Source organism: Dromaius novaehollandiae, chromosome 2 (genome assembly GCF_036370855.1).
Source record: "Dromaius novaehollandiae isolate bDroNov1 chromosome 2, bDroNov1.hap1, whole genome shotgun sequence".
Classification (NCBI taxonomy): Eukaryota; Metazoa; Chordata; class Aves; order Casuariiformes; family Dromaiidae; genus Dromaius; species Dromaius novaehollandiae.
Genome location: NC_088099.1, coordinates 84,005,824 through 84,028,930, shown reverse-complemented (window position 1 = coordinate 84,028,930; position 23,107 = coordinate 84,005,824). Strand labels below are relative to the sequence as shown.

General features: G+C 36.3%; 1 protein-coding gene across 1 annotated transcript in view; it reads left to right on the top strand.

Moving 5' to 3' along the window:
• The window catches only part of RETREG1 (reticulophagy regulator 1), a 72,809-nt gene that overhangs the window by 4,267 nt on the left and 45,435 nt on the right, over positions 1-23,107 (top strand). The window contains exons 2-3 of the mRNA XM_064506873.1: positions 11,569-11,675; positions 13,518-13,548. Of these exons, the coding sequence (XP_064362943.1) occupies positions 11,569-11,675; positions 13,518-13,548 (138 nt within the window). The remainder of the gene's footprint in view (positions 1-11,568; positions 11,676-13,517; positions 13,549-23,107) is intronic.

Below are 23,107 nucleotides of genomic sequence, written 5' to 3'. Positions count from 1 at the left end.
AGACTGTAAACACAAGTGTTGTTCCTTGTTTTAGATAAAGACACCATCCATACTGAGATTTCGTTTGTGTGTGTGTGTGTATATATAAAGACGTGTATTTTTATTCAATGAAAGAATGAATGAATGAAGAGGAGACTATTTTTTTCTATGTGAACTGGCCATATGCGTTGGATCAAATAGAGCCTGTCCTGGGGAAGTTACTCCAGATATCATGAAATGTAATTGCTATTTAAATGTTAGTAACAAAAACATATCCGAAGTTTAGCAGTGTTGTGGTTTTGTTCCTGTCTTTTTTTTTTTTTTTTTTTAATATATAACCATCCAGTTTGCCTTCAGATTTGTTACTAAAATATATAGTTTCTTATTTGAAATCTCTGCTTGGCAATTGTAATGCTCATCATGCAGAGATCTCAAAGCGCTTTCCATTCATTAATTTAATCTGTAATGATGTAAGAGAATAGTATTGGGCTAAGCATTTCTTCAGTTGTTTGCACGCAAGTGGCAAATAGTGTCAGTAGTACATATTTATAGATGACGCCCATCTATAATGCAAGATAGGTGCACATTGATAGGCGTGTACGTAGTGTACGCTCCTGTACGCACACATCTGGGTTTTTATTCTTTGTCGCAGGGAATGAATTGATTTGTTTGACATGCTGGGTCTGAATTTTATCAGCTGTTCATGACTTATATATATAAGATTGGTATCACTGTGTCATCTTTTTTGATTTCAAGTGTTTGAGGAGGGGGATGGTACATTTCTGCCTAGTATGAAAAACTGGTCAGAGGTACCACAAGATCTGTAGCCCTCAGGGAACTCGTCAGTCTTACAGGTCATCTTGGTGAATTTGGTGTCCTGAACCTTAGGAAATTCACTACTTATAAACAAAAATAGGTAACAGTTTATATTAGGAGGTGGTTTTATGCTAGTGATGTTCTTCCTAGAAGGCTGATGGGGTGGTCATTATTATTTTTCAGTCAGGATAGCTAGTACTGCATGAGAGTTGCAGAGGTGGTTGTTCTTCCCATCATTTGTGTGGTGCCTTCTTTAAAGATGACTCACATAGTTATTGTATGAGAACAGTGTGTCTATCCAAACCATTCCCCATTGCAAGCATGCCACCAACTATCTTCAATAAGAAATTAGCACACAGAGACTTTGTATTGATTGTAGTGGTTATCTAAATTAAGCTTTTAATTCCAATTCTGGATTTTTAATGAGTTCAGTTCTTGAATTTGCAAGTAACAGTATACAAACGGTTTACTCCTTATTGCTTTAATTCAGCTTGCACAATAATTCAGCTCCTTCGAAATTTTCCTTTTTTATCTCACAAACTTATGCTTTCCCAAAAGGACATGCAAATCTGTAGAAAACATATTAAGGAGAACTAATACAGAGAGAATTAATTCTGCCCAAATTTAAATCCTTGGGAAGAAATTATTTTGTCCAGAACACTTGCCTTCATTTACAAAATAACGGGGAAATTCATCAGTGGTGGTGGATAGGAGGGCAGTCACCAAACTGAATTGACTGACGTTAGATGGGAATCGTAACAGAAATCAAATAAAGCATAAAGAAAAATGTGCAGAAAGGAACTGGTTTGGAGTAAGAATGGTATGGATATTCTGAGACCAGTTCGTGGGCTGTTGACCTTCACATTGTAGCCTTAAGAAAGGTAAGGTATCCCAAGTGAGAAGAGTAGATGTATGTGTTTCTGTGAGAAAATGTTTTTCTCCTCATAGGAAATCAGATGCTCAGCATGGTTTTTGGCTGTGGGAATTTCAGTATTCAGCCGTCTTTGTTACAGGTAGTCTGAGAGCAGCCTTTTTAGTGGCCTTGGGACTACTCTCTGAAAGTCCAAAGAATCAGGATAGCGTGTGAGTGAATAATTTAACGCACATTGTAATCCTGCCTCAGACCCTAATGGGTATATGTATTCCTTATGCCTTAAGGAAGGGTAGTATAATAGGTTATGTGTTAACATATTTATTTTGTAATTATAATCTGTTAATTGTCAGGAAAAAAAAAGAAATTCTAGCAGAAGCTGTTTTGAACTTCACTATCAATCCATATGAACAGGGTTTTTATTCAGATGCTAGCTTATGTTTCTTCTGGCTGGATAGTCTTGATTTATTTAATTTACTGTCTTTTATCAAGCTTTTGCAAAAAGCTTTTACCAACCTTGTTGGTGCTGTGATTATTTTATTATCTGCAGATACAATATAGTAAACTGACATTTGTTCTACTGGTTTAAAACAAAACGATTTTTTATTCTTTTCCTAAAATGCATTCCAGAAGACATTTTCTTAAATAATGGTAAAATTTAGATGGCAACACAAGCTGAAGCTGGGATTTAATTTTAGGGACTACTGGTTTTCACTCAGGCAGCTTTAACTTAAGTTTACTTTTTCAATACGGATTATTAAAACTTTTGAAGGCTTTGGAGATAAAGAAGTGGAGCAGAAAGCCAAAAAAACAAAAGACATTATCGCAACAACTTTTTAGTGAGAGCTTGTATGGTTTTAGCTGAGAGATTGGTTTGCAGAAATGAAAACTGACATTGTTTAAGAGCCAAGCAGTGTTACATAAAAACCTGGACAGTTCACAGCATTTTTTTTTTTCAACAAGTGAGAAGAAAAGTTTCAATCAGAAAAGAAATCAAATAAGATAATTAAGGAACTGAGGCAAATCAACCTTTGCTGAGCAATTTAGGAGCAAATCCAGGATGAGGACTTTGCAGAAGATGGAATTCCCAAAGGAAGCAGAACAGAAGAATTCCAGTGTGGCTTGAGCTTATTCTCTCTTGCTAAAATTGATAAATTCTGTGCCTAAAGCAGTTGTCTTGAGAGAAATGATGATTTCATTGTGTTAATTCAAAATAATGAGACCTTTTGGATAAGTAGAGTTGTGAGAACAATGAAAGTTTTGGATGAATGTATTATGCTCCATTGTACATATTGCAGGACTAACGAGAGCATTAAAGAAAAGGAGATTTAGGGCAGCATGGTAGAGGTGGCTTGTTTAACATCAAACTGCTGCTATTGTATGAGAAAATGGGATTAAGATTTCTTCTGTGCTTTGTCAGAGTACAGGTTAATTAAGGGCATCTGGGCATGTTTCTACAAAATTAAAGGAAGCCCGATTCTTTTACGTTATGACATGTTTCAGACAAAATAATTTTAACTTTCATGGAGATATCCCCTTTTTTACACCGATGTTATAGTAGCATTTGATGTCGTGGTAAACTCAAGAAGGCATGTCATTTAGGTCATTCATAGTTCCTCCTTCTGAATTTTTTATTTTCAATGCATCTCTGAATGCAGTAGGCTACAGTAAATCTGATCTGCAAGCCATAAATGTTCTAATGTGGTTTGAAATACTGCATTCCTCGGGAGGTTTACTTGCAAACAGAGTGAGATAATTTTGCAGTGTAACATTTTCTTATTGACTTGATCCCAAATCACCAATATGTTTCCAAATTTACAAGCTTATAAGCAAATTTTCCTGTGGTGATTAAATGCAAAGCACTTTACAATTTGTATTATTTTTGCTTAGAGAATTTTGCTATTTTCATTTTTATTTAAACAACTATAGAAAAGTCAAACTCTTGTTTCTTGTAGTTGGGGTAGAGAGAGTATGCAATTTGAATTGCTCTCTTACATGTTACTAAATTTTAGTTAATAATTCCATATAATTTCCTGGAAGTGTTCAACAATTCTTTGTCTTTTGCCTTTGCCCTACAACCTGTGCACAAAGAAACCTCTGATACAACTACTACTTCTACATGTGGCTGTCAAAATAACAGTTTAAGTTTGTGGAGGAAGGGAGTTATTTGATTACTGCAATATCTTTATTGCTAATAAATTCTAGAAGGTTTTCTAAAGAACTACTGTCCAGGTTCTGTTTGATTTGATATGTGCTTTCTGGCTCAACAGATATGATCCTAATGTCCTGAATAAAACCTGACAAATAAGCCTTTTGAGTAAGAGGTTGATGACTGAATTGTCTTCGTCTTTAACAAAGAAAGAATTAGAGAGAATTCTCCAAGCTTTAGAACAGTACTCATGCCTCTTTCCTTTAAAAAAATTTTTTTGTACTTGCTGATGGAATTTTTAGTCTTTTGGTGCTCTCCAGTAGAAGACTTTGGTTTACCTGTGGGTCATGAATCACCTACTTTACAGTTCTTCCTCCTACTCCTGTTGGAAATATCTCATTAAAAATCCTAGATATGTATGTCCTCTGTTGGATGGTGTTGGTACGTAGAGAAAACTTTACGTATAAGTGGTCCTCTTCCTAATTTACATCTATACAGAGGCTTACAGTTTTCTCCACTAAATGAAAAGTAATTTAAAACATTTTTTAATGCACATGCATTAAGAAGCATTCCATTACAGTCATTCACATGTTTTTGGTTAAACAGATAAATAGCTATTTGTCTTCAGTTGCCAGGCACCACTGAAAGTAGTGGTGTGCATATTTTAAATCTGGATTAACATGTTACGATGTCTTTTGAAAATGGGAGACATGAAGTAAATATTTTTAGTGTTTTCTTGAAATGATTTTTTTCAACAAATTGCTAGGAATTGTAACAACAAATTGTAGAGATAAGCAGGGTTATTTCTCAGAACTTATATAAAGGTTTTTTTCATTAAAAAATTTTTGGCAATACATATGCCAATACCTTCTTTCACAAAAGAACTTGTTATGTGTAATATATTTCCCTCTCTGCAACACGGAAAGTGTGTTAGTGCAGTTTATGGTGTCTTTGAGACATGCAGATTGACAGTTAAATACCATATAAGCACACGTGTGAACAGCAAATTCTGCCAAAAATTGAATTTTAGAAGAGCCGATTGCAAAAATGTTTCCTTCTAAAGCACGCATAACTTGTTCTATCTAAAGCGGGTATTTATAGTATTTGTGCAGGGATGTGGAAAGGATTTTTGCATTGTAATTGTTGAACAAATTTCTAAATAATCTTTGGCTTAAACCAAAATACCTTACGGGAACAACAGGAAAAATTATTTTATTGAGTTTGGGATTTTAATATTTATGGAATGCATGAATGTTAGCATGTGGATTTTAATATTTATAAGTACTTCATTTCAATATTTATGGAATATAAGCTTAATATAAAAATCTTTTACATGTACTATCAATTAATGTAGAAGTTGTAAATACACATCTTTAATAGGTATAAAAAGCCATTTTTGCAAATTTGGGATGCCTTTTCAATTAGGAGATAGCAGTCAAAGTATTAAATTAACTTTAAATAAAATATAGTTGGATTTTAATATGTATTATTGCTTCTTGATTCACAAGAAAGCAAACAAAATGTTATAGCCACTGATCAATCACAGCCTCCAGATACTACCTTTGCAATGTATTTCAGCAGTGTTCTTCAGGAACCATATTTCATGCTGTATTTGGGGTGGAATCATTCACACCCCACTCCTTCTAACCTCTTGCTTGTGATGGGCATCAGAAGTTGGTGCAGCCAGACTGATGATTGGTGCTGATCACTCTAGCAATAAGCCTGGAAGAGTGGATACATTAAGCTCCAAGCAGGAAACGGTTACAACCACATTTTTTCCTTATCTACCTGGCACTGTTGCAGACATTTTTCTGAAACCGTATTGGGCAGTTCCCTGTAAGAGTAGGAATGGACATACTTTTCAAAATTTGCCTGGATTTATCAATAATATCTGTTGTTAACAGCTTGTACGGAAAACGGTATTTAGTGGAATTTTACCTTAGCATTTAATAGGGAAACAAGTATATACCAAATTGTACTATTTGAAACTCCATGAAAATACTGTGAATGGGCTCTGGTTTTAAGATGTGAATAGCTGTTAATTGAACGTTGGACCAAAGTCAACAAATCACTCATGCAGCTGCTAAAATGTGTTACAATAGCTGATGGTGAAGCAAAGCTCCATGTGTCTTTGTATGTGTGTTATTCATTGCTTTCACTTGTTTGTGACCGGTATCTCTGGAATTGATATAAGAGTAGATGGTTATTAGAAGTATAGCTTCTAAGGCCTTCCAGAAATAACTGGCTGATTGCTAATAATCTTAATTATTTAATTCTCGACAAAATATTTCCTTATGGTTTGTGTTTGCCAAGTAGAAGTCATTCATAATTGTAGAATGTGTTGTAAAAATATACCCTCACAGCTGAAATAAGGCTCGTAATTTGTCAGATTGTTATGATATGTAACTTTTAGAGCAATTTAATAGGTCCTTGCCTTCCCTATATTTCACAAGGACAATTAAAAATAGTTTGTGGTGCTGTATAAGAGCCTGTTATGTTTAAGGAATGCAAGATTTTGTTGCAATGTTTGCCTCTGAAATTTCTTAGCCTGCTTGTGCTTCATCAGCAGCTCAGTGTGTCAGGTTTGTGCGGTTGATATTCCCAGATGGTCTGCACTGGGAGGTGGTTACTTTTTGACATAATAGATCCACTGGATGATCTGTGCTGTTATTTAACAGACCTTGCTGGTATTGACTTACTGGCCATTCCACACTATTACGAGTTGGAGAAAAGAGAAGAATGACAAGGTAACTTAAGGAATGTTTCTATCTTTAGGTGATATGATGTTAGAGAATGTGACCTCCAGGAGCAAATAAATGGGCTCTCCAACCAGAGCAGGACTAATCTTTAGTTTTAATGTGTTGGTCTTCTGCTGTCTGCAGTCTTGCTTTTGCCATTGGGATCTCAGTTGCATTGACTGGTTTTTTTCATCTGCCCTCCACAGATACCGAAAGCTCGTCAAGAGGATATTCTTTTTTGTTTTTAATCAGAGTGCTATTCTTGAACTTAACATTTTAGAAACAATATGAAAATTATCAAAATACTCAACAGATTAGGTTTGTGTTTAGCAATGCTGAATAGGCAGTAGAGATTAATGTCAATACTTACTTATTTGTGTGACACTAAAAATGGAGAAGCAAGACTTGTTCAGAAAAGTTGCAGTATAGGATTTAAGAAAGTGATGTTGTAAAAGTGTGTAATTGGCTGCAGGTAGGAAGAAATAGATATGACTGAAATGCTGAAGAGCAGACAGGATAACTTTCAGTGGAGTTTCAGAATGATGTACTCTTCTTTTTTCAATAGATCTCTCATTTGTATGCAGTAATTATTTTAAAACTGCAACAGAAAGTTTGCCTTTATACATTTGAAGAATATTTCCCTTTTGACTATTAATTGTTAAAGTCATTAAGTTTGACTCCTATTTGTGCAATTTAAAATTATTTTGGTCCAGCTGCAATACAATCAGCAATAGAAACTTTTGTGACTTAAGGTGCTAAGTTCAGCATTTTACAGAAAAGGATTTGCCAGCCACTTTTAATAGAATGAAACAGGGTCATGAAATCAGAGTATAGTTCAGGTTGGAAGGGACCTCAGGATGTCTCTAGGCTAACTTGCAGTCAAAACAGGGTCAATACTCAATTCAGAACAGGTTGCTCAGGGCTTTGACCATTTGAGTCTTGAAAGCTTTCAAGGATGGAATTTCCACAATCTCTCTGAGCAACCTGTTCCACTGTTTAATTATCCTAGCAGTCAAAAGTTGGTATCTCTCCTCTTTCATTTTATGACCATGGTTTCTTACTTTCCCACAATGGAGTTCAGTAGCAAACTTGGCTCCTCCTTCTTGGTGGCTTATTCATAGGTGCTGGGGAAGCTGCTATTAAGTCACTACTAAGCCTTCTCTTCTCCAGGCTGAATAAGCCCAAGTCCCTCTGCCTCGTCTCACAAGGCAAGTGCTCCAGCCCCTGCCCATCTTGGTGGTTCTCTGCTCAGTTCACTCCAGATTATCAATATCTATCCTGTGCTGGGAGACCCCAAAATAGATGCAGTATTCTAGATACAGTTTCATGACTGCCAAGTAAAGGGGAATAATCACTTCCTTCAGTCTGGCTGAACTCCTGTTGGTGCAGCCTGGTGTGCTGTGTTAGCTTTCATCACTACCAGTGCACACTCATGTTTAGCCTCCTGTCAGCCAGGACCCACCTGTCCTTTTCTGGAGAGTTTCTCCCCAGCCAGTCAGTCCCCAGCCTGTGTTGATGCAGGAGGTTAGTCTGTCCCAGGTGCAGGACTTCACCTTTCTGTTGATTTTTCATGAGGTTCCTTTCAGCCTCTTCCTCTAATGTGTTCAGCACAAATGTCTAGGAGACCTGTTTGGTGAAGAATGAAGCAAATAAGGCATTAATTCACTTAAAGTGATTAAGTCTTTAGCAGGGACTGTTAATTCTTTTACTGTTAAAATAGCTATAGAGGCTCTTTTTGTTGTCCCTGATGTCCCTTGCCAGTTTCAGTGCTCGTTGAGCTTTGGCTTTCCTAACACCATCCATCCATGCGCAGGCAGTGTTTTTGCATTCCTTCCTTGTAGGTTCCTCTCACCTCCACCTCCTGATACCTACTTCTTGTATTGAAGCTCAATAATGCCTTCCTTGTTTAGCCAGGTTGGTCACTTCATACATGCACTCACTTTTCTGAGCATGGGGATGGTTCATTCTGGTGCTTAAAAGAGGTTGTCCTTAAAGACCTGCCAGCTTTCCTGAACTCCTTTGTCTTTCAGAACTGCTTCCCATGGGATTCCATCTGCCAGTTCCATGAATAAGGAAAAGTCTGCTCCCCTGACAGCCAGGATCTCTGCTCCTTTATTTCATAGCCAATACCACCAAGGCTGCCATTTTCTACCATGTCCCCAACCAGTTCTTCCTTGGTCATAAGCAGCAGATTCAGGAGAGCATTACCCCTGGTTCTCCCAGAAGTTGTACCTGACACTTCAGAAATCTTCTTGAATTGCTTCCATCCTGCCATGTTGCCCTTCCAGCAGAGGAGACTAAATCTCCCGTAAGGAACAGGGTGTGTTATCAGAACACTTCCTCAAATTGTTCAAGGAAGACTTCATCCCATCCTCGCCACTACAGTATCTCCCTTACAGGCCTCTCCTCTGATCCTGACCTATAAGTTCTCAACCAGCCTGCCACCCCTTCCTAGAAGAGCTCCATACATTCAGGCTGCTTCACGTAAAGACCAACGCCTGCCTCCTCATCTTCCCTGTAAAATTCATAATTAAATGCATTGTTTTTACCTTTGTTTTTTAAAGAAAAGCTTCCCTTGAAATTTTATGTCTCTGGGTAGTGGTTGTTACTTTCAACATGACTTGCAGCAGTTTTTTTGGTAGAAGAAATTGAACAATTTGAACTTTAGCCCATGTTTTTGTGTCCTCTTTAAAAAATAAAGCATAAAGGTTTGTTAATTAAATTGTCGATCTGTTTTTTTTTTATGCTGAATAGAAATATTTTTGTATTGTATATGATGATGTTGTTCTGGAGCCTTTAAATTTTGGCAGGTGGGCATGTGCTTTAGAATAATTTAAGCAGACTAACCTTTTCCTTAAAGAGAAGAAAAAGGTTTCCTAATAATTAACAAAGGTACTGCTAAAACTTTTTGTTAGTCTTGGTGCTGTGCATTACAAGTTTCTCTGCATCATGTTGATAATTCATATAAGAATTCTGAGCCCTTACTCTGCTAGCATAATATGTGGTGGTCAGATTTCATCATATTGGCCTAAACGTTTGATAAGTTTATGATAGACATGTGCCTAAAACCTACAATGGGAGAATATCAGTCACTGACCAGTAAGAGACAAAGGCCAGAGTTGTCTGACATATGGCTCACAAACAGTTTTTTTCTTATAATGGATTTTTCTAATCTCTATTATTGGAGTACCTGAGGGCCAGCACACAGTGACTGTGAACGAGTTCATAAGAGGTGGTCAGGTGGTCCTCCTTGCAAACAGTACGGTCTAAATAAACAGTAGAGAAACAGTGGCAGAAGGAATGGGACAGCTAATAATCCTAAGGCAGAGAAAGTCCAGTCCAACCAATCCAAACCTCTCTGAATAATCGAAGATCCTTTATTTGACTACTGCACTAGATTACAGATTACTTTTTTTCGTTTTCCTGAAAGCTTTGGAGCAGGAAGACTGTAGAATTCATAATGTAGAATGATGTGACTTTGCATAGGAAGAATCTTTCAAAGAGGATGTTACGTTCTTAATCCTTGTGTGCTACTCCTTGTCTGCAGTAGTACAGTTATTTTTAACAGCAGGTGACAGCTGTGATTGCAGTGGAACCAGGAGCATGATTTACCTGTGAGCATAAACAAGGTCAAGCATATTCTGCATATGCTGATGATGGGCTAAACCCTCATAGTAAACAGCTGATATTACCTTAAGGAATTAGAGTGTGTTTGCACACACATGTGTGCACACACACATGTTCTTCAGAATTGCTGTTTTCCTTCAAACTGGATATTTTCCCAATGGATACTTGAGCAGTTTTCCAAAACTGCTGTGTCCTGAATTGCTAGACGGTGATTTTCTTTTTAAAAACCCAAGTATACTCAAATGCTGTCTCTCAGCTTCCTCCAGTGGCCACACTTGCTACTCCTTTTCACGTTCTTCCTTGCAGGAAAAACTGCAGCAGCAACTGGTTGGGGGCCAGTTGCCCTGATTTAATTTTCAAATCAGTTTCCTGGAAACCTGTCAGCGCTGTGTGATTTTGTTGCTGTTTGTATTTTCATTTGATCCACTGCCATGGGCAGTGGCTTCCTATTGTTACTAGCGATCCTGCACTCTCACTCTCACACACACGTATAAAAGTTGATCCTTTTCCTTTCACATTGCAAAAGATACCAGTACCAGTACGCTCATCATCTATTTTAAGATCTCTGACTTAAACTGCTTGAAACAAGATGGAAAAAATACAGCTGAAATATTTTAATATTTATTTGAATTTTAATTATTTTACACTTTACATCCTATTTTGTGGGTTAAGATATTTGTCAGTAAAGCAGGAAGGAGTGCTCATCTCTAAACACACTTGGACAACAAAGTCAGCGTTTTAAAGCATGGTATTGTAAATCATACATTTTGATGCTAGATCTGTTTGACTTGAGTAGACATGTTTTAAATTTTTTGTAATAAAAAACAAAAATCACAAAAGTTTGTTATGAAGAAAAGATTGAGAGTATTATACCATGAAGGATACAGTTGCATCTCATTTTTGGATTTGAAAGAATCATTTTGTATATGATCTTGTAAGAACTTAGGTCCTGTAGGACAATACAAGAAAATATTTAACCTCTTTCTTGTCCTGTGAATAAAAAAGCTGCTGCCCAAAACAATTTATGTTAATAAAACCACAATTGATTTTAAAAGTAATGTTTCTTATGGAATAGTTAAAATAGTTTGTTTTCCATACTTCCTCTGTGCTTAGATAGAAGTACCAATGTATACACTTTGTGGGGAAAAAAAAATCTACTAAAAATTAAGTGTATTCTTAACTGTTGATTTTCTGCGTGAAACTTTGTCATGCTTAAAGCAGTTGGTTAGTGTTGACTTTCTGTGAAACCATTGGGGGGAGAAACTAAATTTAATTAATGTAACATCATATTTTTTCTGTTTATTTTCAGTACTAGTACCAGTTGTAAGTAATGTATGCTTCCAGTAAGTTTAAAAATATTCAGTATTTATTTTTTCTTAATATTCTAGGTTTGTTGCACTGACACCTTGGAGAGTGTATCATCTGACTTCCCTCATAATACTTGGACTGCTAGTTCTTCAGATAATAAAGGATTTGGTATTATCTAGGATAAAAGGTAAGACAGTGTACTGATAAGAATTCCTTGCTTAAATGCTTGTAGCTCAGAGCATACTCATTCATTACTAAATCCACTTTAATTTTATAAGGCTCTGTCTAATGTATCATGGTACAAGTAGCTAATTTGTGAGAGAGACAAGAGAACCTATGGTGAGTTATTATGTATTAGATTAAGTTTTTCTGTATTTTATAGAAATGACATTATGAGATTTGTTTCAGAACAAGTGTACTCAGTGAACAGTTAATTCTTGTCTCTTAACTGTCAAATCTGAAAATGCTTTGTTTTCTAAAAGACAAAGTTTTCCTAAACATTCATACCTCTTCTAACAACTACATTGTTGTTAGATAATTTAGGATACCAAATATAAATTGGTCAAATTTTTAAATGGATTGAGAAATGACCTATTTTGGCAAAGAGGATCCTCCAGGAGCATCATTTTTATAGACTGTTTAGTGTTCAGTTTCTAGTGTGTAAAATAAAAAATAATAAGAAAACCCAAACACCCTTATGTGAATTCTGCCAAGTTAGAAAAGAATTTTGAGTCTGTTGGCTAGGGTTTGGGGGGGAGGGGGGGTGTTGGGTTTTTTTTTTTTTTTTTCCTATCCCATGCTTTGTTAAAGTCATGAAAATTCTTTGGCAAAACAGTGTTCATCAGTCTGTAACTTTCATTGTTAGGAAGGATTTTTTTGAAGTATTTTATTTTGCTTTTTGTTTGGTGTTAACTCCCATGCAAAGTGTTTGAAAAATCACCAGAACATAGTACAAAAGCAGGAAATGGATGTCAGAGGTGCAGGGTATTCCTCTTTGGTATACTACCACTTTGTTTCTGATTACCAAAGCCTGTTGTTCCCTATTAAGTTAAAGCAGTTATTTGCAACCTTTTTGAAGCATGGTTCTTCATTATCATTGTCTTTTCCTTTTCATTACCTTTCTGTTTGCTGCTCTAGCATTGCAAGCTCAGCAGTCAACTTGAAAAGCCTGCCAAAATTTGTTCGTTAGGCTCTGTGTTGTATAAATCAGCTCTAATGTTGCATGCATCACCAATTAGAAGTTGGTGATTTACAGAAGTTATTTATCTCTTTCTTAATTGTAATTACTTAGTAATATTTTTCTATTTTGACCAAATCCAAGACAGACCAATATTGACTGAACTAACAGTGTAAGAATACTTTCCCATATTTATGTGTTTTGCTCCCACTGCTAGATGATTAATTAACAATTCATCAGAGAGATGATGTTAGAAGAACCTGCATTTCCTAGCTTTATGTTTAGAGAATAATTATTTTACTATAGTTAAATGTATTGTCTTCGATGAAATTGCACTCAGAGTTCAAGAACAGGTGCTTGAACTAATAAAATAGCAATCTTTCCTGTGGTAGTGATCTGAAATCAATAAAGTGCCACTCCAAAATGCAGAAAACATTTCTTCCAGGTAGAGCATTTTTATATAGCTACTTCACACTTCCAGACAACCACTAGATGGCAAGACTATTACAGTTTCATAAGGAAAGTAGAAAGTGATCATCAGTTTATAAATGTAAAGCTTAAATTACGCCGGGAATCTTTTCTTTCCATTTCAAAACGTAGCAAGATAAGTAAGGTGCTGTTTTTTTTCATGAATATTTATGACTGTTTGGTACATTAAGTTTACAGAAGACTATTTAGATTTTCTAAGAACTGTCACTCTGTTTTTAAGTTAAAATACTCTTCCTGTTTTGACTGTTATGGAGTCTTCCTTAGTCATTGTGTCCCAAATATTTGTCCTGACAAATAAAGAAGAAAAAAATGTGATATCTATTTCAGTGCATTGTGTTTCACCTTACACTCCCCCAATTGCAGGTGCGCAGCTTTGGAGAAGCATCACTGACAAGTAGGTATATTATTTTTAATATATTGGTTATATAATATATTGTTTTTACAGTTACTATGTGATTTTAAAGGTATCGTATTTTCCCAAATAGACTGTAATTGAAATAAAAAATTATCTTAGCACCTTTTCTATGTTTGTTTATTACTGCTTGTTCATCAGTTTTAGTAACTTTGTAGAAAGTGTAATCTTTCTGTTTTGAATTATGTTAAAGCATACAGTAACATATCAACTTATTTTTAGAAATGCTCTTTCTTACAGTAGTGTTATGTTTTGTGTTTTCTGGAAATTGGTGTTTTCTTTGGTTTTTAGGGAAAAATACTGTGTTGGTTGAGGAAGTAAGTTTCTTTCAGAACAGGCCTCACACATGTGCTGTCTAAAAGTAGTTAAGCTTGCTTGCTATGGTTTCCATTATCTGTAGCAGCCAACACAGTTATCATTTCAATTAAATATTAGTTGATGTCCATAGGAATGGAAATCAAACAATAGTTGTGAAGTCTGACTTGTCATGGGTCTGGCTCAGCCCATGTGCAAATGTTTATATAATGTTAGTATAGAATATATATGGACATTTAATTGCTTGATGTATGTGAAATGGCTCTTAAGTGGTTTACAGATGATAAATTTTCAGAAAAGAAGTTAGTATATTTAAGGCATTATTATTCTATACAGACTACCAGGAACTACTGGATAGGTGATATCATGTGAAAGTAACTGTTGCATTACAAATATCCATCATTAAACTCTTATGCATATGTCCTGAAACTTAAGAGGCGGTAATACAAAGTTGAAAAGGGAATATGCAGGTTTTTATTGTCTTCTGCCTGGAGATAGAGTCCAACATCATGATATTATAGAAGGTAGTTCAAATGTGCAGTCATTCCTGAACTTCTAGAAGTATGAACTACTGCAGGTTTTCTCACAAATTTGAAGAGCAGCCATATGGAACTGATGACAGTTTAATTCATGAACTGAACTGCTTGATATGGTTGTGTAAGTTAAGCAGCACCAGCTATAGTGATCTGTGTAGACCAGCAGTGACTCAAAGACTTTAATTCAGCAGCCATTGCTGTGACACAATAGGTAGTGTGACTTATGTTTCATTCTTTCATCTTGTTCCTGTGAGAGAAATTTACATAAAGCTTACTATCTTTTGGGTATTTTTTACATATGAGCAAATGGTGCTTTAAATATCTTTGGTTCAGGTTATCAGATGCCCTAATGATATAGTCCAAAATCTTGAACTGGACTTGCTATTCTGTGGGAAGACTATACAGAGAGCAGAAAACAGAATTTGATGAGCTCACTATAGTTTATGCTACTGGGTGATCTGTCATACTCAGCTGTAGCAGTTTGGCTTAATACCAGTGTTGTATATCGCTGTGTACAACAATTTCTAATGATAAGAACACAAAAAGGGCCGTACAAGGTGAGGCCAAAAGTCCATACAGCCCAACATCTGCTCTCTGAAGGTGGCCAACAGGGAGAGAAGTGGCCTCAGGTAATGTACAAGAGCAGCAGGACAGTCTTATGAAGATACTTCTCGTATACTTTCCCAGTCTCCAGCAGCTTTCAGTTAAAGTATCAAAAGTGGTATCTTGTTTTTTAGCAGTTCTAGGTGAACCTTTGATTCCATGGATTTGTGTCATTGCTTTTTATTCTTGCTAACTTCTAGTATTCACAACATCCTGTAGCACAGAGATTCACAGCTCAACTATGCATTTTGTGAAAAGCCCTACTTTGTGTTTGTTTACTGCTATATAATGGTTTCTTAGTCCCTTTTACCTTTTTTTGTGATGGAAGAAATAGCAGTCATTTTCTGTAACATTCTCCAAGTAAGCTGTGGCTTTATAAACTTTTATCCTGTCCCGTTCAGTCCATGAGTACTTAAGTGCTCCTAAAATAAAGCTCTTCTGTAGCTTTGATACTCTCATTGTGCTTTTCTGGACTTTCTTCCATATCCCCTGTCCTTTTTGTGACAGGGACCAGAATCAGAAATTGTGTGCAGCGTTCAGAGAAACCCTGGGCTGTACATTGGCATAACAATGTGTTCTGTTGTTTTCATAATAAATCCTAAAGCTTGACTGGCTTTTTAACCTCTACTGAGTGCTGAATTGATGTGTTTCATGGATCTGTGATCATCTTAAGGTTTTGTTCCTCAGTAGTAAAGGTCAGCTTAGGGCCCATTGTTTTATATGTGATCTTAAGATTGCTTTTTCCGTGTAAATGTATCTGGCAAGCCAGTCACTGACAATTGTTTAAAGTTCTGCAGTTTTTTGCAGCTGGCCTCCATCTTTACTACAAGAATAATTCAGCATTGTAAGCAGACTGTCATCCTATTGTTTATGCCTTTTTCCAGATTGTTTTTCAGACAATTCCAAACTGTCTTCTAGTTTTACTTGCAAGGACTTCTTCTGATATCCCATGACTTAGTCTCCCTAAGAGCATTTGATGAGAGACCTTCTTGAAAGCCTTTTCAGAAATCCATGTGAATTTTTGTGGACATTAGCCTTCATATTAGCCTGTTAACTCTTTGAATGCACAGAAGGTTTGTGATGTGATTTCCCTTTACAAAACTGTGTTGACTGTCCCCCACTGTACCACAGAACAGGCATGCATGCCCTTTATTACAGTTTCTGTCAGTTCACATAGAACAGAGATGAGTTTTTACCGTTTCACAGTCCTCTGGCTATTTTCACATATCTCTTGTAAAAATAGGTGTTAGGTACTTCACAGTCCTCTGCTGTTAAGGTGGCTTTAAGAGAGGTTATTCAACATAAATGAAATTTCTGCTTGTGCACCCTTCCTTTCATTTAATACTCTTAAATATTCATGTAAAGAATTTGCATTTGTTTACACTGTGGGGTTTTGTAGTAGTTGTTTTTGTTTTTTCTGACATTTGCATATAAATGTGCCTGTTTATTGGGTTGAAATGGGAAGAACTGCTGTAAGATGTTGGGGCTGGGTGCTTGGTTGCTTTTAGTTTTGCTAAGTCTTGGACATGATAGGCTGTTTTCCTGTTATCTTATATTAGCAAACCGTGTCTAGATTGTAATTTTCAAACATATCCCCATAACAGTGGTTTTTAAAACCCCTACCCAATGGAGAAGTGCACACTGTTGAATAACGCACAGAGAGCAAACTTAGTAGATCTGTGGTACTTTGAGAGGCAACATCTGTTCTAGTAAATTAAATGGATTCATGACTGTTCCCTGGCATTGAGGCCAACAGGCACAGAACAGCTGTGTCTGTGGCATTAAATTATCTTAAAGTCCAGACTAGTTAAAGCAAGCATAGCCTCACTTCTTATTGTCCTGCTGCAGTTGTAGAATGCTAGTTGGGTCCTATTTAAAATGTGTCTGTGTAAGAAGACCTATGGTTTTTATTTCTAATGGAAAACAATTGTTCGTTAAAGCAGCACTGGATAAAGTCACTGGATATATTACTTTCTTTTTCAAGCTGTCTTATTTCCTCCTCTTCTAGGAAAATTTCTTCAGAACGTAGTGCTCGTCCAGTCGGTGCTAACAGATGTATTAGAATTTGCACAGGAACTGTGGCAGACCTTGATTTCTTGAATATTGACATTTAAGGAGATCAAATTAATAAATGTTCATTTTAATTTGACCTTTTTTATTAACCTAGGGAACATCAGCTCTTACAGCCTAGGAAGAGACTAAACAGTCCTGTAAAGTGGCCACCGCAGAGTGACTGAAGAGAATAATTCAGAAAGAAAAGAGTTTGTGTTCTGAAAACTGGCTACTCTGCAAAGCCAGTTTGCAAGTCATCTATACTTTATCATATTCTTAACCAAAACAAAGCTATTGAGTTCTTGCCTGAGCAGAGATGATGGGTAAGCTGCTTACTGCGCTAATAGCTACATCAGCTTTACAGACTGTAATAGATGCAGCAATTATTACATTTTTATACATTGAATATCTTGGTTATAATTCTTTGGGCTGTGAAAACAAGTTCAGAAAGGGTCCTTCTGGCTCTGTATTTTGAAGGGAAGACTTTCTTCCCAGAGAGAGGTTTGCCTCCCAGATAGATTTGCATGCTGTTTTCTTTGCCCAAAAAGGAGGAAAAATAAAAACGCGTAACATGCTGAACAGCATGTCTGATCAGTTGCTGCCCCATTTTATCAGACCTGTCAAGATTTAGGCTTCTCTAAGAAGAAATGGGAACATACCCAGAAAAAGAGGTACCACTTTGTTGCAGCTTCTAACTTGGCAACTGTCTTTGTTGAAGCAGGTTGGTACTTGATGTTGAAAAATGTGAGGTAATGTTGAGGCTCTTCATTAGTCATCTGTGATATTTCTAAGCTTATAGCCTTCATTGACAGAAGGTTACAAATGCACATGCAGAAGTTATTATCCAAGTCCAGAACTTTTTTTTTTTTTTTTTTTTTTTTTTTTGGCCACCCTCCTCCTCTGGTCCCTCATTCAGAGATTCCTTTTATGAGAGTTCGTGATGATCAGCATGGACTTTTAGAACGGTAGAAGATTCTGCTTGCTTTCAGGTGAAAGAATGTTATTACTTATAACTACATCCAAAAGTGAAGGAACTACATCCATTATTGGCCAGTAAGTTCTAAATCCCTGTCTTGATAGATCACCTTCAAAATCAGATAGTAACTTTCCAAGACGTGAATTCATCTTTTGATCTACACAAATTCCGAACTTGCATCAGTGCAGTGCATAAGGTTTGTATGTATTATAGTGGTCAGTGCACTCTGTGAAGAGCAATATTCTATACTAACAGTGTTCAGAGCTTCAGAGACTTTGTATACAGTGTTTGGTTGTTGCTCATCTTTTTTCTGAGGGAGAGAATAAAGCCTTTTGAATCTAATCATAGCTCCATAGTGCACTTGTACAACATTCTTTCTAATAAGTCACAGAAAGCAATAAAAAAAAAGAAGCTTCTTCATGTTATCACTAATAAAAGAGGCAATTCCCACTTTCATCTAATTCCCACACTATCAAAACATGCTTTCTTTATTATGTCTGAGGCTTTAAGTCCTCCTGATTGCATATGCTTTGCCTGCTGGGTTGGCTGAAGACAGACTGGGAATCATTTGCCTAAAGATTTTTGATCTAGTCTGCCTAGGCTGCTTTCATGATCAATGGAGAAAATACTTGGAGATGATATATCATGATTCATCTTGTCCTAAACTGTATATCTGTACATTGGTCAGATATGTTGTACCTTTAAAAGTGACTTTTTGTTTCCCTGTAGGACTTGGGTGGAGAGATGAATGTGAACATGTGATCCTTGTTTCATTATTCCCTGTCGATCTGAAGGCCTATCCATCTTAAGGATGTCATTGACTGATGCAAATTGTTGCAATAAGAAGCTCGCTCTTCTAGCAGTGTGCTGTAATACCATTCCACAAGAGTAACCAGAGATGGATGGTACAGCGCAGAGTTTTATGAACAAGTATGGGGACTAGGTTTACCTCTGTGGGAACTAAATTTACCTCTGTTGCTTTAGGTATGCGAGCAGTTTCTCTGAAATGAGTGTCTGGCACAGTATAATTGTGTCTTCAGTTCACTCTTGAGTCCTTGAGGATATGTTGCTTAACCATATCTCAATACAAGCAGTCAATCCTTTAGGTTGTCACCAAGAGACATCCGTCTGCAGATGAACAGATTATGAAATAAGAGCTCTCCGTCCTGTAGAAGCATAAACAGGATTGAGGTTCTAAGGGAGGTGCCCGTCACAGACCAGCAGGCAAGATGCCTTTCTGTTTTGTGCTCGTTAATGCATCTCCTGGATGCTGTACATAATAGCAAAGCTAAAGTAAGCCAAAGGCAGTCATATGTGGACCAGTGAATACTGAAACACATGACTGTCAGTATCAGTTTCTGTTGCTCAATCTCTTCGTCTTGATTTGATCATCCAGGAGACTAGATCCATTCTTTAAATTGTTGTATGCAACTGCTTGGAATCTGGTAACTTAGAAACCAGGTCTGGTAGACTTAGAAATAGTTTTCCTGTGGAAAGAAAAATAGGCTTTGGGATATGAATTTCTTCTTCAGGTGTTTCAGTATGATCTAAGGGCACCTACTATCATCAAAGGCTTCCACTCTTGGTATTAAAGTGTTTGCTGTTCTGTTTGTATCGGTTCATATGTTCATATGGGTTTGTTGAAAGAGAGAGCTGTATAAAAGCAAAATAACGTATCTCAAACAATTCTGCTTAAAAATAAGATTGTCACAAATGCTTTTGATTAGAGAGGTGGTTGCAGTCCTGCAGAAAGTGGATACATAACTGTAGAACTGTAATGTTAGCAGATGGAAATAGTGTTTTATTGGCAGTTTAAACTTAGGGCAGTAATTGATGTACTGTTCAAATATGAATCTAGAGTTATTCTTCATTTTATATAATGCATTATCACAACTCAGATAACAATAGCCCTGTGTTTTCTTTTTTCTAGTCACAGAAGCACATCATATATAAACGCTCAAGCTGTTGAGAATTGCAGAAAGAATCGTATGTATTAGAAAAGCTGCTTGACACGCTTTTTAAATTTTGTATGACTTTTTTCCTGCCTTATGGCTAGTTATTTCCAAATTATTAGCCCTGTTATAGCATCTATGAGTCTTAAATTTCATATTCCTCATGGGTTGTCAAAAAAGTGCTTTCAGAAGCTTAGCCTTTTGATTGTTTGTTTTTTTTAACTGTGTACTCAAAGTGCGTCTGTTCAGAGGTTATTCCTAGAACTGTGATATGCTTTTGAAATTAATTTGGTGCAAACTCAATTCTCAGGTTGTGTGTTCTTCTGCAGTTTATTTATCAGTTGACAGACTGTAAAATCAGCATTCTGGTAGGATTTTATGCATTAGTCTTCTTACAGGTTTAAAAAGTAAAAATAATTTCATAGGCTCTAATTCAGGCAGAAGAGTCTCATTTAGAATCTGAAGACCATTTAATATGTTTTCCAACACACCTATACTTGGATTTTTTGGTTGTTTAAGGGGAAGGAAAATGAAGGAGATGGCACAGCCCCTCTAGATGCTCTGTGTCCGGCTGGTAGAAATAGTTGGCTTGTTTGCTTTGTTTTTTCCTATATTTGCTAGAAATAATCTCTGCTACATATAACTGATTTTTTTTCTTGCCTGGAGAATGGTTTGTAAACTTTTAAAGTCAGACCCACTTCCTATGATTCTCTAATCATTTGGCTATAATGTGGTTCTGCCTTAGCCATCACAAGACATTTTCCTCTCTTCCTTGCCTCTGGGAGTTCACCTTACGTTATGCAGAGTCCGTAGAAGAGAGGAGAGGAGAAAATGTTGGAATTGTCTAGCCTGCTTACTGCTACCAAACATAACATGCTGTTGACTTTAAGCCGTATTTGCCTTCTGTCCTAATTTGTTAAAAATAAAGGTTAAACATTCTCATGGCTCCAGTAAAAGGGTAACTTCTGAGGAAGTTGTGGCAGGAAAAAAAAGGATCAGTGGAATTTTACTGGGGCTTTTTAATTTTTTTAATTTTCTTCTCTGGGATATATCCCATCACCCCAATATAGTATTTGCTGGCTTGTGAGTTATGTTTTCAGAAGCTTTTATCATTCATGTGGCTCTTCTCTGATTATCTGTATTGCTTTTTATACGGTGCCCAAAACTGAGGCCTTATCAGTATCAAGAAAAAAGAATTTAATTTTGCTGTATATCATACAAGCTTTGTAAGTACATCCCAGGCATTTATTTTGTTTAAGATAAGATTTTTATTTTTTTTTAAAGACTATGGCAAATAACTCATGTAGCTTATATTCTGTTGATAACTCCCTCTCTTTTGGCTACACTACTTTTTTAGTAAGTTGCTTCTCAATTTGTATTTGGCTTCTCAAAATACAGTATTTTTCTGTTGAGGGAGGTTGGTTGGTTGTTTCATGCCGTTTTCCCATTTAAGTTCCTGTTGGAACCCTAATTCTGGCCTCTGTAGTGTCTGCCACTCTTCCCAGCGTTACAATATCTGCAATTTCATGCTGTCATCTAAAGTGTTAGTGAAGATACTGAATGAAAATGCTATAGGACATATCAATTTCATATAACAGGGTGCTTCTAATACCTGCCCTTTGGTATGGCTTTTCAATTAAATGTGGAGTCACCTTATGGGAATTTCTTGTAGGCCATATTTTTGCAGTTTATAAGAGTGTCATACAGGAAAGTAAGCATTACAACAGTTAAGAGGTATGCGTCCATCTTTTCTTTAAGAGAAGTTGCATACTTATTTAATGAAATATGTGGGGGTTTTACTTGTTTAGACAATGAATAATCCTTGTTGACTGCTTTAACAGCTGAGAAGCTGTTATTGACTTGTTGGTATCTCTCCAAGTATCCAAATGAGAGTGGTTGGTCTGGAATTGCATGGATAGCCTCATTTTTTTCTACTTTGAACCTAATAAACCATAATACCTTAAGAAATGCGTTCCTCCATTTGTCACACATTCCTGTCCTTTCATTCTGCTAATATTTTTTGAACTCATTGGCTAGTTGTAGTCAAAATTATCAAGAATTATGTACAACTTTTTATTCTTTTTAGAGAACCCTGATAGCTTTACATGTTAGTGTGTATTTTGGTTTTGAAGGACTGAGACACTAGGAAGTAGTTCAGAAAAGATTACCCTCGCTTCCCCCTGAAAAAATGTTTGTTTGTTTTTTTTCCTGTTCTGATAACTAAAGTGATTTTCATACAAATCTTTATGTAAGGTATTTTTCTGTATCTTGAAATTTTAAATAGTTTGATTTGACTGTTGCTTTTTGATCTCACTAATCTCTTCCAGCCAGGAGATTTCATTAATCATTTTTACACATATTGTTTGAAAGCTTTTTTTAAGAGCATTCTGTTTGTATCTTCTCAGGAATAAATGAATGTTTTTCCTTGAGTAAGCCGGGGGGGAAATTTCATGGAACAGCCTCTGGAGATTTGATATGAAGGCTTCTAAAAATCCTTATACCTAGCATTTTGCCAGTTTAGGAAAAGAAGGGAAAAATAACCCCCTATTTTGGAAAATAGGTCACCTGGGCACCAGTATGGTGAGACAGATACGCATTTTTACTGCGCTTAAATAAATTAGATTTAAAATACTTTTATTCAAGTGAAGTCAGTGCATCCATGACTAAATGTATGAAATAAATACCTGACATAAATAATGTCTTCGCAAACTGCAGGGTTTGCTGCATCCTGTGCAAAAGTGATTCAGTAATTAATTTTCTTTGTTGCTCATTGGTAAAAATGAACTATTGCACTCAATTAAATGCTAGCTCCATAATGATGGGGGATGGAGATGCATCCTTTGTTCATAATTTTTTATTTAAACATATTTAGGCAATTTTTTTTGAGTCATTTATAATAAAGCCTGCTCTAGTCCGTGTTTAATCTTTTGAATAAGTAGGGACCTACAGGCACCCTTTGGTTATTAGAAGAGTTTAGTCTCTGGATCCACTGTGCCAAAGATGCAGTTCTGTTAAAGGTGTCCTTAAGTGCGGCCGGGTAGACTTGTACATTGCGGACAATCTAAGCACTGCTAAATCTGAGCTGACTCAGTTCTCATGACTATGTA